This window comes from Rhinopithecus bieti, unplaced genomic scaffold, assembly GCF_001698545.2.
Source record: "Rhinopithecus bieti isolate Rb0 unplaced genomic scaffold, ASM169854v2 scaffold_18548, whole genome shotgun sequence".
In the NCBI taxonomy this organism is placed as follows: Eukaryota; Metazoa; Chordata; class Mammalia; order Primates; family Cercopithecidae; genus Rhinopithecus; species Rhinopithecus bieti.
Genome location: NW_016809526.1, coordinates 307,087 through 325,198, shown reverse-complemented (window position 1 = coordinate 325,198; position 18,112 = coordinate 307,087). Strand labels below are relative to the sequence as shown.

Below are 18,112 nucleotides of genomic sequence, written 5' to 3'. Positions count from 1 at the left end.
TGCCCACAGCAGAAGGCACAGCCTGGACAGGGGCTGCAGCACATCTTTTCTGAGGCCTTGGGCCTGTCTTTCATCCTGGACTTAGACAACCATTCCGTGTGGACAGGGCTGGGCCCAACTGTCACAGGCATGGTCAATATCCCCTCAGTGGCTAGTCCAATATCACTGCTGACAACAAACCTTTCTACCTCGGAGCACTAAGAAGTCAGGAGCACCACCCCCAGGTGAATGACCAGAGCAGGGAATGGGAAGGAAGGATCTGTAAGTCTAGACCAGTGGTTCTCAAAGTATGGTTGTTGGACCTCCTCTGGGTACTTGTTAAAAATGCAAAGTCCTGGGCCCACCCTAGATCTGCTGAGCCAGACTCTCCAGGGTGGGGCCAGGAATCTGTGTTTTAACAAGCCCTCCAGGAGATTCCTACGCACACACGCTGAAGTTTGAGCAGCTCTGGTTTTGACTTATTTCTGGATTTGTTACATTTCCTTTTGGCTCAGGATGCAAATGCCCATGAAGGGGTAGAAGGTATAACAGCGGCCGTGTGCACACCTGCTGAGCTGTGTCCACACTTGCAGAGCTGTGTCCATACCTGCAGAGCCAGGTGCACACCTGCAGAGCCAAGTGCATACGGGCAGAGGCATGTCCCCGCCTGCAGAGCTGCAGGTACACCTGCAGAGCCGTGTCCACACCTGCAGAGCTGCATGCATACCAGCAGAGGCACATCCACACCTGCAGAGCCTCAGGGACACTGTGACCAGGCTCAGCTTGCCACAGCTGCTTCCTTGAGCTCAGGGCCTCAGGCTGAGTCCCTCCATCCCCTAAACAAGCTCTATTACTGGACTTGTCTGTCTGCCTCTCCCTGAGTCATGACCCAAAACTGCTTCTTTTAAGCAGGAGGAAAGGCAACACAGTGAGGCCTTGGGCAAAAGTGGAGGGGGAGCTGGGCCTTACGTTCTGTCCGGAGCTCACCCTTCCCCCATCACCCCATGCATCCCTTTCATCTGGGTTTCTTGGGCCTCATATCCTTCCTCCCCTCTGTCCCGCTCCGACACTGACCAGCGTCCATCTTCTCTGGCGTCACCTAGTCCTGAGGTTACTGAGTCAGGCATGAGCTGCAGCTGGGGGCAGGGTCCACCACTGTCACTGCATTTTGTAGCTTCCCTTCTTCTTCACCCCATCCTTCTTCCCTCTGGGCAAAGGGCCAGCTACTCTTATCTGGCCTCTAAAGTCATTAGTTCAATCCTATAGACCAGAGACGAGTTAAGGGAGACAGCCATGAGGATAGTCAGGGTCTGGAGAACTCCTGGCTAAGGGAGTCCCAGCAGAGTCTCGATCAGCACTCAAGAGGCCCAAAGATCGTAAACAGCACCTCCATGCCTCTCCCCTGCACCCCGACTTAAGGCTACCCAAAAATCTCAGCTCAATGGCCTCCCATCTGGCGTCTTTCCCCTCCAAACTAACACTTCCTAGACTTCTGTCTAATCATGTCTCCACCTCTCTTGTAGCCCTTTAGCACAGTGTCCAGTGTGTGCTGAAGCCAGCTCCTGCAGGCCTACAAGCTGACTGTGCACCGAGCTGGTCCAACTCTGAGCTCAGCAATATGAAGCTGGTAGGTTGAAACTGGCCATGATGGGAGAATTTACACCACAGCAATGGACAAATGCTACAAACCAAAGCTCCCTGTACCCAGTCTGACCCCAATAAAACTGGCTTGCCAGAACAGTACCGAGTGGTTCCCATATTTTCCTGCACGCTGGAGTCACTTATGGGTCTTCAAAAAGGACAGCTGCCTGGCTCCCGGCCCCAGATATTGTGATGTAATGTGTATGGTATCAACCTGGGTATCAGGATCTTTCAAGCTTCCCAGCAGAGTCTTCTGTGGAACAAGGTTGGGGAGTACTGCTTGAGTAGCTGCTGGTATGGGATGCAACCTCCTCAGTGTAGCATCCACAGGCCCTTGACCCAGGCCTGCTCACCTCTCCTATCTGTCCTCCCATTCCCTTCATGCCCAGGACTTCAAGAAGTTACCCAGTGACACTCCCTGATCACTGTGATCCCAGGGGTTACAACACCTGCACCCACTGTTCCCTCTGCAAGGGCTGCCTTCCTTGCCTAAGTGCTTCTTCCTCACCCCTCCCCAGTTTGGACCCTTGCGCAGCCCACCCCACACACCCTCAGCCTGGGAGAGCTGCCCCGGGGGCCTCTCCCTTCCTCCAGCATGGCTCTATCCACACAACACTGCCATGTCCTGCCCCCTGCTCCCTGCAGGCAGGGACTGTATCTGATCCCTGGTGCCACCTCCACCTGGCAGATGCTCAGTGAATGTTTGGGATGAATAAATGGCTTCATCTGGGGTTACTGATTTACCATGAGTCTGTGAGGGGTGAGAGATAAGATACCCCAGGAAGCTGTCAGCGTGTCACTACATCTCACGGTGTCCCTGTCCCCATGAAGACAGGAGGAAACTGTCATTCAGTGCTCAAGACACCAAGAACCACGCTTCTCCGGATGCCACCAGTGGTTTTATCTCCTGGGTGTTATCATTTGTTTCTATTAGTATCAATAGCAGCTGCCATTTTGAGTACTTTTTAGGTTCTAGATACTGTTTTTTTTTTTTTTTTTTTTTTTGACAGAGTCGCACTCTGTTGACCAGCCTGGAGTGTGGTGGCATGATCTTGGCTCACTGCAAACTCTGCCTCCCAGGTTCAAGTGATTCTCCTGCCTCCTGAATAACTGGGATTACAGGAACCCACCACCACGCCTGGCTAATTTTTGCATTTTTAGTGGGGACGGGATTTCACCATGTTGGCCAGGCTCATCTTAAACTCCTGACCTCAAGTGATCCGTCTACCTCGGCCTCCCAAATTACTGGAACTACAGGCGTGAGCCTCCACGCCCAGCCAAATTCTTATACTATGTTCTTTAATCCTCTCTAGAACGCTATACGGGAGATATTGTTAGCCCCATTTTACAGAAAAGTAAACTAAGGCTTGGCACAGACAAGAGCCTCTCAAATACACATGGTTACGAGGCAGGGGAGCCAGAGTTTGAATCTGAACCCAGGTCTGCATAGCTTCAAAGCTTGTGCTCTGAGTCACTGTCATAAACTGGCTGTGACCGTGGTTCTTTCTGTGGTGGCTGCGGGAAAGCTTGGAACAAATGTCAGATTCCTTCCCACGCACACGAGACCCATGGCACGCACGTGGGCACCAATTCGACTCTTTCCCTTCATCCGGACCTCTTCACTTATTTTTGAAACTATTATACTACAAGCCATCTCGTGTCCTTTTGGAACAAATAAAGGTACAAACACATAAACGTGCCCATCCAGTGCCACAACTCCATGAACTTGGCAGGGAAGAGGCGAAGGTAGGGCAAGAGAGGTCTGCTCTAGTCAGCATCCTCCTCCATTTGGTTCAGTTGCAGGAAACTTCAAAAGACAGACTGAACTCACCTTGGCAAGGCACGTGTCTGTACAGGCATATTAGGGTGAGGAAGCTTCTACAATGACCAGGGGAGCAAAGTTGTCAACCACAGACACAGATCATAAATAGATTCTTGAACTAGCTAGACTAGGGAGCAATTCGCTTTAAGGGTAAAATTTCAATGTGGCTATTTATAAACTGCACAACCCATTTACACAGTAAAAATGAAATTTATTAAAGGTACACGGCTGCTAGAAATGGAGTCAGGAAATACTGAAAGTACCATTCCTGGGAAAACATGCAGACAAATCCTCATCTACGACCCTCTGCCCACCCCTGCACCAGCCTGCTAGGCTCCTGGGTTTCCAACGGCAGCCATCAAGAAGGGACAGCATTGCAGCTTAATATGCAAGCTACTCACCCCAAAATCTTTGCACTTTTCATCTAACCTAAGTGAAGATGGAAGAGAAAAAGTTCAAAGCAGAGAAAAATAACCAGAAGCGGCCTTATGCTTGACAGTGACAGTTGAAGCCAGTGATGGTAGACCACCACTTCCCGCCACCCTCCTGGCCCCCTCTGAAGATGACTTCATCTCTCTTTGATGATGAGTGGTGTTTAGAGGCTAAACACAGGTATTAGGCCCAAAGGTTAGCAAATCCTTAATAAGATTAAGGAACACTAAAGCCTTCTGAAACTTGTTTTGAAGAAACCATGGAGGCCGGGCATGATGGCTCACACACCTGTAATCCTAACACTTTGGGAGGCTGAAGCGGGCTGATCACTTGAGGTCAGCAGTTCAAAACCGGCCTGGCCAATGTGATGAAACCCTGTCTCTACTAAAAATACAAAAAATATTAGCCGGGCATGGTGGTGGGAGCCTATAACCCCAGCTACTTGTGAGGCTGAGGCAGGAGAATCACTTGAACCCAGGAGGTAGAGGTTGCAGTGAGCTGACATCGCACCACTGCACTCCAGCTTGGGTGACAGAGCAAGACTTCGTCTCAAAAACAAAACAAAACAAAAACAAAAACAAAAAGAAGAAACCATGGAGGCTTTGGTGTAGCACAAGTGTTAGGAATTTAAGAGGGTGAAACAGCTGCCAAAAAGCTGAGACCTCAGGGTCCGCTGCTCCTGGCCCGACAGACCGAGGCACAGTCATCCCATGGCGGGTCAGGCTACATCTGAGGCAGCATGAAGGTCAAGGGGGAGACCAAAACGAAATCTCAGAGGGGAACGACGAAAAAGGAGTGTCATCTTTTAGATGAGGGAGATGAGAACATTGAGAGTCTTAGAAACAGGACAGAAGGTGGCCAAAGGAGTTGGGAGGCCTTAGAGAAGACAAGAAGAAGAGGGAACCAGAAGACTCCCCGTAAGGGCCGAAGGTGAGTCACACAGAAGAATCAGATTTACTCCTGCACACCCCAAAACACTCTAGAGTCGGACAGACGCAGCAGTGCAATATAGGAGGAACTCACTAAGAGTCAGAACCATCCCCAGTCGTGGCCTGGAGGACAGCCCTTTGGGGGTCCTGGAAGAAGGATCCCTGAACTGGCCAGGTGCAGTGGCTCACGCCTTTAATCCCAGAACTTTGGGAGGCTGAAGCAGGTGGATCACCTGAGGTCAGGAATTCGAGACCAGCCTGCTAACATGGCGAAACCCCATTTCTACTAAAAACACAACAAAATTAGCTGGGCGTGGTGGTGGGCTCCTGTAGTCCCAGCTATTTGGGAGGCTGAGGCAGGAGAACGGCTTGAACTCGGGAGGCGGATGTTGCAGTGAACCGAGATTGCACCACTGCGCTCTAGCCTGGGTGACACAGTGAGACTCCATCTCGGAAAAAAAAAAAAAAAAAAAAGGAGGACGCTGAACTGAGAGTCACAGGGTGGAATGGATGAATTCCAAAGAAAGGGTCATTCCCAAATTCTAAGAGTCCATCATGACCATCCCCCTAATTTTTGGATTTCTTACAAACTTTACATGAAACACACATGGTCTCCCTATCTCCTTTTTGTGCCATACTCATTCGATCAATTCTTTCATTCTCCTGAATACAGAGCTCCAGAAGTTTCCAAAGGAAAACTCCATATTTAAAGAAAATCAGGTTTCAAAAACTCTTTTGGAATGTCTGGAATGGGAAATCTATAGATAAAGACAGCAGATGAACGGGCGAGTTGGCCTGAGGGAGACTTGGAGGGGACGGGAGAGACGGCTAATGGGGACGAAGTTTTTTAGCGGTGATCAAAGTGTTCTAAGATTAGATTACAGTGGTAGTTACACAACACTGTAAATGCAGTAAAAACACCAAGTTGTAGGCTTTAAATGGATAAGTTATATTGCAATAAAGTTGTTTTTCCATAAACCTCCTTTGGGCAGCCCTCCGGAGGAATTTCTGCATCACCGCTGTCCTCAGGAGCATTTCTCTGGAGGCTGTCAGTTATCTCGTGCACTGTGGTGAGCTCTTTCTAGTGGAAAGACTGAATGTTAATCAAGCCTTTTCCCCCTACCAGAGCACGGAGCCTAAACGGGACCTCCATTCATCCATCTCACTGCCCAGGCTGACCCAGTACTTCACCAATGCTGTCAGCGCACCGTGCTGACAGCCATGGGGACAAGTGACTCACCTGCTCCGGGCACAGGGTCAAGTCAAGGACCAGGCTAAGAAGCTGAACCCAAGACGGGGGACCCTGAGTCCAGCATTGTCAAACAACGCCTGGAACCTGGCAGATGGCACTCTGGGCCCCGCTAGCCACTAGCTGGCAACCCAAATGCAGTCACATGAGAGCTGCAGGTAAGAAGAGCCAAGAGGCCACAAAGGCCCTGGCCGAGAGGCTTTCTGAAGGCACCCATGTCCCCTCGGGACAGGGAGGAAGACTGGGGATAGTGGGGAGGCCCCTCCAGTCCACTCGGCCCGCAACCCACCTTGTTAAGAGACCCTGGTGACGGAGGCAGCATGTCATTCCACTAAATGTGTTCTTGGAATGTATCTCCACCCTGAGCTCTTCCCAGGAGAAAGAATGCCAAATCTCTCTGGCACTGACCAGAGCCCAGCTTTGGACAGCAAGGGGTATTTTTAGAAACCACGGGAAAGCTGTGGAAGTCTCACGTGGCCCCACAACAGGCAGCACCGAGTGCCAGCCCTACGCAGCCACAGAGCCTTCCTGAAGCCCTTTATGAGAGTCACGGCTCTCAGAAACGTCCTCAGTACACTGAACTCAGGGTCTAACCTCAGGCAGCGCTACCCCAAGCTCACTTCGCGGCACCCACTCAGCAGGCACCACAGCACCGTTCCCGAGTCAGCGGCTTCACACAGCACCCTTGCCGACCAGAAACAACAAAGTGGTGTCTGTGTTTTCTACACACATGCACGCATGCACACACACACACACACGTGTGCACACTTTGACAGCTCAGCTCAACACAACAGGGCTGAGGAAAAAGACTGGAAACTATGCCATGAAAGGAACATGTTAAAAGAAATCTTCCCCAGCTGTTGAAGGGAAGGGCAGCGCGGACAACATCACAAGGGGACAATTAAATTTTTTCATGACCTACCTGAAGCCCTGGCTGCTCCCAGAACAGCGGAACGGAGCCTCTGATCTGGACAAAAGATGACACTCCATCGTCCATGTAAATCGTCTGTGGCACAAGGAAACAGAAAGGGAAAGGTATTCTTCAATGAAACCGAATGTCCTGGGCTGGGTAATGGGATCCGGCCGCCTGTGACCCGACACCAGCCAGAATGAAGGGCAGACGGTGGACTCCGGCGTCCTCTGCTCCCCCACCCGGCATGGCTGGCAGTGCGCTCTGACCTCTGGCCAGGTGCTGGGTGGGTATACTGGCTGTCGACCAGCCTCTGAGGAGGGGGTCTGCTGGGTGTTGGGGCCTCCCAGGGTCTCCAGGAATTCACACTTCTAGGGCACAACCTTATCATCACCCTGAAAATCTCAGCAACAGCCCCCTGCCACCCCCGTGTGAATAGAAGCCGATGTGCTCTGGAATGTAACCTTCCTTAGAGCCCTCTATTTTTACCTTGGCAAATAGCTAAGCAGCAGAGAGCTATAAGAAAAGGACTGAATGAAATAAAATGCACCACTGATAGCCAAAAGACCTTGCTGACTGTGCTAGCCAGTCTTGTACTTGACAATACAAGACTCAGCTTGACCTCATACTTGGTCCTGGCCCTGCCCCACTGTGTTCTTAAAACACTACTCAGTTAACACACACAACACGGTTTCCACAAGCTTCCAGTGTGACAGCACCTGCAGAGAAAGAAATGATCCTTACACTTTAAGACATCTATCTCTTCCCCACCCACACGTACAGCTATTTCAGAGTGTGCCTGCAGGCCTCCAATGATGCTGGAGTGCAAGGGAGTTTTAAAAGGACAAGAAGTACGATCCTGAGCGCAAGCAGGGGCAGGCGGCGGCACTTATCAGATGCGGGGCCTTTATCTGTGCAACTCTAGCCTGGTCTGGCAGGGTGGCCTGGGCGCTGCTGTGGTCCTTGCCTTTCCTCACCGGCCTGCTCCCTTACAGGGTAGCTTTCTGTACAGGCGAGATCACGCTCAGATCACACAGGAATGAGTCATTCTGCAGTGGAGGACGTGAAAATTAGAGCCACTGTTTCCCTGGACCACAGGAATTACAGGAGCCTGGTATCTACATTGTCAAACTAGAATTCTATCCTTTAATCTCCAAAGGGAAAAAGCATGTGTTAAGAACTTGCTGTCTGTTTCCAGGTATTGAGTACCAGCAAAGTTGTTACACTCCATTCTTCCACTAACAAAACAGAATAAAATAGCAGGTTGCTTGAACAGCTGCAGATATAGTTGGCTACCATGAAATTAGGTATACACAATTGACCGGCGTGTGTGCCCTGCATAGGCCCAGGTTCCTGGAAAAGAAACCAACTAGGCCAACATTTGTATGTAAAGACAACGTTTAACAATACCCAGGCCAGGCATGGTGGCTTACGCCTATATTCCCACCACTTTGGGAGGCCAAGGTGGGAAGCTGGCTTGAGCCCAAAAGTTCAAGACCAGCCTGGGTAATAAAGTGAGAAAAAACAATTTTTCTCTATAAAACAATTGTTTTCTCTACAAAAACAATTTTTAAAAAGTTAGCTGGGTATGGTGGAATATGCCTGTAGTCCCAGCTACTCAGGAGACTGAGGCAAGATCACTTGAGCCTAGGAGGACGAGGCTGCAGTGAGCTATGATTGCACCACTGCACTTCAGCTGGGGCAAGACAGCGAGATCCAAAAAACACCAAACAACAATAAAAACCAATGCCCACGATCTATTTACGCTGAGGAATGTCTCCCTTCACTCTGACTGCCATGTGCCAACAATGCCACTTCCAGCATCAGACCAGGCTCCTCCCAAGCTGAGAATGGCCCAGAACCAGCTTCTGAAAACACCGAGGGTCATCAGTGCTCTGTATGCCCCTCCCTGCCCACACTGGAGCAAGAAGAAAGTTTTTCCACCCCGTCCTCCACAGGGAAGCAGGCGACATCTGTACCCCATCCTATCACCAGGACTGCCTTCTTTGTTCCCAAGGCGATGGGCATAACTAGACCTTCAAATGCAAGTAATCCGTTTCCATTCTGGGTGAACAACTTTTTACACCAGTGAAGAAGTGATGTCTCACCTCACAGATGCCATTTTGACAGAGGGCTCTTGGGGTGGGGAGGCAGGACAGAGTGGAAGCAGGAGAGAAAGTGGGCTCTGGTATTAGCACAAGTTGGGTCTGACTGCCACTTTGCAAACCCCCATTTGCCTAGCAGGGTGGCCCTGGGCACATTACTTAGCCATCCTCAGCCTCAGTTTCCCTCTCTCTACAGGAAGTTCATGTCACCTTGAGCACAGAGAAGGGATGAGCTCTGAGGAGTAAGTGAGGGGGCGTAGTCCCAGCAGAGTAGCCACTCAAAAACGAAGCTGTTTTCTCTTCCCCAGAGGCACTGACGCTATGAGTATGCACAAGGGCACCTGCTGGCATCGGAGAGAGTTTGGGCCCTGGGAGGAAGGAGGGATCCAAGAAGGAACAGATAAGACGTGGGAGGGAGACCAGGAAGAGCAGTGGGGCCACATAAGGAAAAGACGGAGGCCCATGCCAGTGCTATGATGAGGCCAGGCCAGTGCCTAGACCCCAGACTGAGCAGCCGGAGGGCGACCCTGAATGACGCTTCCAGAGCAGTGGGAACAGAAACCTAATGGCCATAAAAAGAGAGGGACGAGGCAGGAAAACTCACAGGTGTGCATATACCTTCTATCTGAAAGGCTTTCTGCTGACCTTCTACTTTCAGATACAGTGTCTGCAAACCAATTATCTCCAAGTCTGCATTCCTGGGAGGACACGCAGTCATCCTAACCTCCCTGAATGAGTCAGTGGCCTTATCTTGAATAGCCAAATATTTATCTTACATCTTTTTTTTTTTTTTAATAGACTGAGGGGACTTTTGGTCTTGTTTTTCTGCGTGGTGAGTCAGCACTGCAGAGCAAGCCCACCAGCTATGACTCAGCAGAGCCAAAAAGACTCAAGGCTTCCTCCCAAGGAGGCTGAGATGCTATCTACACATGCACACAACATCTGTGCGTGCACACACACAACACATGCACCACCCACACACGTGTATACAACACACAAATGCACACACTGCACACATACACATGACAAACAACAAACACAAGGCACACACGCCACACACAAGCATACACAAACGCACATGACACACACATGTACAACACATAAATGCACATACCACGCACATACTGTGCACATACAACCCGTGCACACACACACACGGCTTGCCTTGGAGAAGGAAGATTAATTATTTATTCCTCCTAAGAAACATGTTAAACCAAAGCAAAAGTGGAGGGTGCCACAGGGCCCCCCTTTTCTGGCTCCCTGAGAATTAATTCCTGAGAAGCTGATCCACCTGCCAAGAGTCTCCACCACAGGGAGCCAGTCTGCTCCTGGTCCGGTCCCACCATTTGTTTGCCAGATGATGACCGCACAGCCGCCTGTGGGCACGCTCCACTTTCAAATGGCCAGCAGGCCCGGCTGGGGGATCCTGTTTCCTTTGCAGGGGCCCCAGGCCAGCGTGACCTGCGGGCGGCACCACAAGTGGCTGACCTGCCTCCCCAGCACAGTCCTTCCTACTGGAGGCTCAGCACTCATTTCCTCAAAGTTGCTCCCTGCACCCTGGGGCGAGGCCACCGAGACGCAGAGCCTGCCACTTCCTCAGCTGTCAGGTGGACGGGGAGGCCACGCTGTGCTACCAGAATGAGCCTACCCGACTCTGTCCATAGGAGCATGGTAAAGATCTTCAGAAACATCAGACAGTCTGCTCCTGTACCATAAGCAAAGCTGCGAGATGCATATGGAGGGCTCATGACATGCTCCCAACCCAGGCCCTCTGCTGTGACTTTGCAAACTCAAGGGGGTAGGATGTGCCAGGCTCCCCTGAGGGACCTCTCCAGAATCCCAGCAAATCACTGGCATCTGAAATAGGTGAATCTCAACAGGGTCCCAGGCAGATTCCCCTGCAGACCAGGCAGCCCGATCCTCACGGGGCTGCTTCCCTGAGCTCAGCGAGGACCTGCAGGCCGAGCCTTGCTCCACTCTCCCAACTCATCCTAGAAGAACTGTCCTCAGCAGGCGGCTGCGGAGCCAGGGAGGGTAGCGGGGCTGCCGCTTCACAGGAGCATACTAACTGTGCGTTCCACTTAAAGACGTGTTTTGTGTTTTAAAAACGAACTTAGATCAACCTAAGCATCTGTACTGCTATAAAGTGACATAAAAATATTCAGTGACTCCAGAGACAGGACGCGAGTGGTTCCCTTGGCATATATAAGTGAGGCAACATGAGTTTCTTGCTTTTGGGGAACAGTCACTTCCCTGCAGCCATCTCTGCTCCTCCTGCCTCCATAATGTTTTAGAAAAGGGGCTGTCACATCTGTGTTGTTTGGCTTGGAGGAATGCTCACCCCCCACCAGGCCCATGTCCTGGTCCCATATGTGCAGGAAGCATGAACCCTCTCTGCCCCTCCAGTTCATGTGTGTTTCTTTCTGCTCCATGCCCCTCCTGCCTGGGCTGCGTGCAGCACACCCTTCTCCCTGCCCTGGCTCTGCTGTGCTTCCCCTCGCCCTCCAGGCAGGGGTCACTAGCTGAACACCGCCTATCAGAAGTACCACCTGGAAGGGCAGCAGCGCCTGCCAGGGCCAGCTTCACCTGTCCCACTCCTGCTGTGCCCGTTACACTACCACTGCCCCCCATGCCCACCTGCCCATGAGCAGAGCCTGGGACCTGGCAGGCTCAGTCAAGCTTTGCTGAAGGCCCATGCGGACAACCCTGGACTCAGCGCTGGGAAGTGATGGCTCCCCTTTCTGGGTAGCCAGGCTGTCCGGGGTCTCCGATGGATGGGCCAGCCTGGGCACCTCCAGGCTCATCAGCACAGCCTGAAACATAAGCACCCAACCAAGAGCTACTGTGGGTGCAGGGCCACCTTCCCAGGGCCCTGCTATGCGTCTCTTGTTAACAAAGTCACCATGGGTTAAGTTATGCTCTCTAGGTGGGGCGGGGGCCGCGTCCACAGCTGCTGCATCCATGGGTGAGTGGCAGGTGGTGGTGCCCAGCTGTCTGTCAATCACTGCTGCTCCTGGGAGGCTGGATGGGGACTTCATGGACAGCAGCCCTGTCTAGCCCAGAGGACGAAAAGGGACAAAAACCACACACTAGGAAGCCCACAAAGACTTATGGGAGCCAAGAAATCCCTCCCCAGCCCCGACAAGGGAGGTGGAGGCAATGTCAGCAGCATCGGGCTGTACCCCAGGAGCTGGAAGGGCAGGCTGTTCATAGCTCTATGGCCTTGCCAGGCTGCCCGAGGTGGGAGATTCAGGAGATGTGGGGGCAAGATCCCTGCCTCTGAGCTCTAACAAGCAAGCTGGCAACACAGGAGACAAATGCCAGTCAGCAGGCACGCGACACGAAGTGGCCAGAGCCAAGGCCCAGCCTGGTCTGTGGCAAGGCTTGCTGGTCTGTAAAAGTGAGAAAGCAAAGATTGCAGCGAGAGTTCTCACCAGGCCACAGGCACTGCCTGTAAAGCACAGTCCTCTAACAGGAGCTGGCATCCGCGTCCCAAGGTGAGCTGTACCCCTTCCAAAAACCATATGGTGAAGTCCCAACTCCTAGGACTTCAGAACTTGTTTGGAAATAGGGTCTTTGCAGAAGTAACGGGTTAAGATGAGGACAGCTGGAGTAGGGTGGGTCCCTGATCCAGTACGACTGGACTTCTGGAGAGACACAGGCGGAGGAGGACACATGAAGACAGAGGCAGAGATGGAGAGATGCTTGCCAGGGACCACCAGGAGCTGGGGGCAGTGCTCGGAAGGGTCCTCCCCGGAGGGACTTCGAAGAGACAGCGGCCCTGCCGACACCTGGATTGCAGACTTCCAGTCTCCAGAACTGGGAGAGAATAAGTGTGCTGTTTTCAGCCACCCAGTTTGGGGTACTTTATTACGGGCAGTCCCAGGACACTCATGCAGTTTGCTTTCATTTTCCGTGTTAGAATGTCCAGTGCTTTAGGAAGGACAGTGATGCTAAAGGACAGTGGTTCCCAGGGACTTACTTGATGAGTTGCAATAAATGAGACCCCAAGTCTTAAAATACTGGTTGAAATCCAAAACCAGTATTTTAAATAAAAGTTAAAAATAAAAGGAAAGTGGTAACGAAGTGGGGCAGGGAAGGGACTCTCCCCATGCAGACATCAGCCAGAAAAGAGAAAACCACCCGGCTGGGGCCACAGCTTCTCTCTCTCTCCTCTTTTTAAAAATTTAACTTTTATTTTAAGTTCAGGGGTACATGTGAAGGTTTGTTATACAGGTAAACTCATGTCATGTGGGTTTGTTATACAGGTTATTTTGTCACCCAGGTATTAAGCCTAGTAGCACCCATTAGTTATTTTTCCTGATCCTCTCCCTCCTCCCACCCTCCATCCTCCACCCTCTGATAGGCCCCAGTGTGTGTTGTTCCCCTCTTTGTATCCATGTGTTCTCATCATTTAGCTCCCACTTGTAAGAACATGCGGTGTTTGGTTTTCTGCTCCTGCCTTAGTTTGCTTAGGGTAATGGCCTCCAGCTGCATCCATGTTGCTGCAAAGGACATGATCTCGTTTCTTTTTTATGACTGCATAGTATTCCATGCTGTATACGCACCACATTTTCTTTATCCAGTCTATCACTGATGGACATTCAGGTTGATTCCATGTCTTTGCTATTGTGAACAGGTCTCTGAGGAATCACCACACTGTTTTGCACAATGGTGGAACTAATTTACACTCCCACCAACAGTGTGTAAGCATTCCTTTTTCTCTGCAACCTTGCCAGCATCTGTTATTGACTTTTTAATAATAGCCATTATTGTGTGAGGAGGTATCTCATTTCACATAAGTCAAATAATATTCATACAAGTCAAATAATAGCCATTTGACTTGTGTGAGGGGGTATCTCATTGTGGTTTTGATTCTCATTTCCCTAATGATCAGTGATGTTAAGCTTTTTTCCATGATTGCTGGCCACATGTGTGCCTTCTTTTGAAAAGTGTCTGTTTATGTCCTTTGCCCAGTTTTTAATTTTTTTTTTTCTTGGAAATTTGTTTAAGTTCCTTATAGATGCTGGGTGTTAGACCTTTGTCAGATGCATAGTTTGCAAAAATTTTCTCCCTTTCTGTAGGCTGTCTGTTCACTCTGTTGACAGTTTCTTCAGCTGTGCAGAAGCTCTTTAGTTTGATTAGATCCACAATCCTCAAAATAATAAGAGCCATCTATGACAAACCCACAGCCAACATCATACTGAATGGGCAAAAGCTGAAAACCAGCATAGGACAAGGATGCCCTCTCTCACCACTCCTATTTAACATATTAATAGTAGTAGAAGTTTTGACCAGGGCAATCAGGCAAGAGAAAGAAATAAAGGGTATCACAATAGGAAGACAGGAACCAAACTATCCCTGTTTGCAGACAACATGATTCTATATCTAGAAAACACCATAGCCTCAGCCCAAAAGCTCCTTAACCCGATAAACAGCTTCAGCAAAGTCTCAGGACACAAAATCAATACACCAACAGTCAAGAAGAGAGCCAAATCAGGAACACAATGCCATTCACAATTGCCATGAGAAGAATAAAATACCTAGCAATACAGCTGATGAGGGAGGTGAAAGATCTCTACAATGAGAATTACAAAACACTGCTCAAAGAAATTGGAGATGACACAAATGGAAAAACATTCCATGCTCATGGATAAGAAGAATCAATATAATTAAAATGGCTATAATGCCCAAAGGAATTTATGGATTCAAAGCTATTCCTATTAAACTACCAGTGATATTCTTCATAGAACTAGAAAAAACTATTTTAAAATTCATATGGAACCAAAAAACAGCCCAAATAGCCAAGACAATCCTAAGCAAAAAGAACAAAGCTGGAGGCATCACACCTCCTGACTTCAAACTATACTACAGGGCTATAGTAACCAAAGCAGCATGGTACTGGTACTAAAATAGATACAGAGACCAATGAAACAGAATAGACAACCCAGAAATAAAGCTGTACACCTACAACCATCTGATCTTCAACCAACCTGACAAAAACAAGCAATGGGGAAAGGATTCCCTATTCAATAAATCGTGCTTGGATAACTGGCTAGCCATATGTGGAAGACTGAAACTGGACCCCTTCCTTACACCATATACAATAATCAAGTCAAGATGGGTTAAAGACTTGAATGTAAAACCCAAAACTATAAAAACCCTGGAAGATGACCTAGGCAATACCATTCTAGACATAGGAACAGTCAAAGACTTCATGATGAAGATGCCAATAGCAATCTCATTTTTAACTAGATATTTATGTAACAGCCTCATTGATATCCACAGTGCAGACATTATGAGCAGAATTACAGGCAAGTAATTGCAGCTGGTGCCCATGTTAGGGCCCCTGCTCCGATGTTCCTCCGAGTGAGGATTCCAAGAGGAGCCTCCTCCCATCTCCATACCCACCCTCTGAACACTGGACCAGGCAGAAAGTCCCACACAGTAAAGGCAGGTGCTCAAACTTATGCTGGATTAAAGTGGCCAAAGTCCGCGTAAGGTGTTCCTCTCAAAGCAGCGGCAGTAAGAAGGGACGCAAAGCCACACCTTCACTCAGTAAACACAGGGCACTGAGCTTGCCCTGGCAGGAGTATTGTACATGTGCCTTCCAGGGCTTTTCTTTCTTACGGCTCACGCCACTGGTATTCCACATGGTGGCCTTATCTTACAGATTGCAAGTTAGACCAAAAATTAAAAACTTGTAAGACAGCATCTCTGGGAATGAGAACAGAATTTAGAAAAAACTTCAGGAGAAACTAAGCAGATGGCTATATTCTAGGGGAGCGGATGGGAGCGGCTGCTTAACAAGCAGATTTCACAACTGTAGGGTGCTAATACTGGCTTCCAGGAGAAGCTTCAGTTGATTTAGAATAAAAAATAATGGTTTCTTCTTTCATCCCCCATTGTATTGATCTAATTATTTTTGTCCTACAAGAATTTTCAAACCTTATTGGTTCATCTGTCAGATGCCCTTGGAATAACTGCTCACCTTTCATGACCATGCCAAAAGTTCCCGGTTCCCTTTAGTTAAAAATACCTTGGCTAAGCAGCACATTCCCAGCATGAGATGTGAATCAGAAAGGATACACCATGCAAACCAGAGGTCACATTTTCATGCAGAGTCCAATTACACGTGCTGTTCTCTACTTATAGGAGGGAGCCTGATCAGAGACCACTGCAAATACGCCAGGGCCTCTTCTGCCCTGAGTGGAAAGCGCCGTGCAAGAGCTGCAGCCACTCTGAACCATCTGGTGCCACAGATGGGCCTGGACACTCACCTGCTCTGTCTCCACGAAGTTGGACACATGGCCATCGTCGTTGACGCCACGGGTGTGGAAGCGAGCGCCTGTGTGCTCACAGCTAACGCGAGAGATGAGGCAGGCCTTGGCCTGCTTGTGGGAAGCATACACAGTGCGGATGGTCACCACTCCGCAGATGGTCTTTAGCAGCCAGTCACAGCAGCTCACCTGGTGCTGCCTCAAGGGCACGTGCAACAGCTGGTTCCTGCAAAACACAGCCCCACACCAATTCCGGTCACCTGATATCCTCCAGTACATGCTGCCTGGACAGCGAGTGTGGCTGAGGAACTGGGGGGCACACGGTGCAGCATTCTGGGTCAGCAAATGCATGCTGCTCCCCAGTGGACTCTGAACTTGGGCTGTACAGATCTGGGAAGCTCATGTGCTTCAAAGAGATCCCAAATAGCAGGACCACTGTGTCATGTACAGGACGATGGCCAGGGAGTCCTTTCCCAAAGCTACTACCAGGTCGTCACTGTCGCTAAATGGAAGCAAAGTTGGAGAGAGAGCCAGCGTGTACTTTTCAGGGAATCACATAGGGGCCTCTGGTTAGCTCTGTGGGCCCTACAGTTTTCATTGCAGGCCCCATGAGTAAACCTTTAATCATCTTTTGTTATTAAATCATCATGATAAATAAGTGATTAAAATTGTATTAAATATGGGAACAGTTAAATTATCCACATATACACATACATGCACCGTGAGATGAATATGATGGGAGCACTACAAAGCAATCCAAAATAAATTAAAAAAAGATCCGAGGAAAATAAAATGTAATGAAAGTTCAAGTATTCCCTCTCCATGCCTAGTGGATTGTTCTAGGCTCTGGAGTCCATGATGATAATGACAGGGTGACAGCCAACATTTATCCTGTGCACTGAGTCCCATTCTATGTACTTTGGGGTGGATTAACTCATGTCACCCTTGAAGTGACCCTGTGTGAAAGATATCAGTGACCCCCTTTTACAGATAAAGAAGCTGAGGCACAGAGAAGTAAAGTGCTTGTCTAAGGCCACAAAGCCAGCCAGTGGGTCATGGAGCTTGGAGCCCATGCTCTTCACCCTGAGCCTTTCTCGATGGAGCCCTACGTTACCATTTGCACCAGCAAGCGGCCACATTGTTCTCTCATCCCTGAGACTGGCTTGGCCCCCTTGCTCCAGCACCCAGGGGACCTGAGTGGTACCATTCCGAGGGCTCGTACTCCCTCCCAGGGAGGGGGACCCATCTCCAGGAGATGCCCTCTTACAGGGCACTGAGTGAATCTAGATCACAGTGCCCTACTTGTTTAAAAAAGGCAACACAATTCCTGCCCTTGAGCCTTCCTCAAAGACAGCAGCAGCATTTTCTCATTGCTGGAAATCTGTGCTGTGAGCTCTGATGGGTCCTAGGGGGCTTCTCCAAGCTTCCTGCTCTCAGGTCAGCCTCCCCAACTGTGACCAAAGCCACATGCATCCCTACAGGGAGCAAGCCCGCGTCTGACCCCTTTTGAGGTCGCACAGCCACAGAGCTCCTCTGCTTGAAAAAAGATGATTAGGAAGCATTGCTGTACAAAACCGTATGTCCCTCTTCCAAATCACTCTCTCAAATTCAGATGATAAGCCAGCTTCTGAAACACGTATATTAAATCTTCATGTGGCATCAAGGCAAAGCCTCCAGAATATTCCAGAGTCTGCCAGTTACACAGCTATGGCCACTATCACCAGGGCTCAGGAGAAGAAACCTTTTGCCAAGGGGACAACCCTTA

The 18,112-nt window shown here is 49.7% G+C and overlaps 1 protein-coding gene across 1 annotated transcript in view; it reads right to left on the bottom strand.

Annotated features, from left to right (window-relative positions):
* Positions 1–18,112, bottom strand: part of SYNJ2 (synaptojanin 2) — a 125,933-nt gene that overhangs the window by 53,686 nt on the left and 54,135 nt on the right. The window contains exons 4-5 of the mRNA XM_017889620.1: positions 16,348–16,573; positions 6,975–7,058 (exon numbers count right to left, since the gene is read on the bottom strand). Of these exons, the coding sequence (XP_017745109.1) occupies positions 6,975–7,049 (75 nt within the window). The 5' untranslated portion in view covers positions 7,050–7,058; positions 16,348–16,573. The remainder of the gene's footprint in view (positions 1–6,974; positions 7,059–16,347; positions 16,574–18,112) is intronic.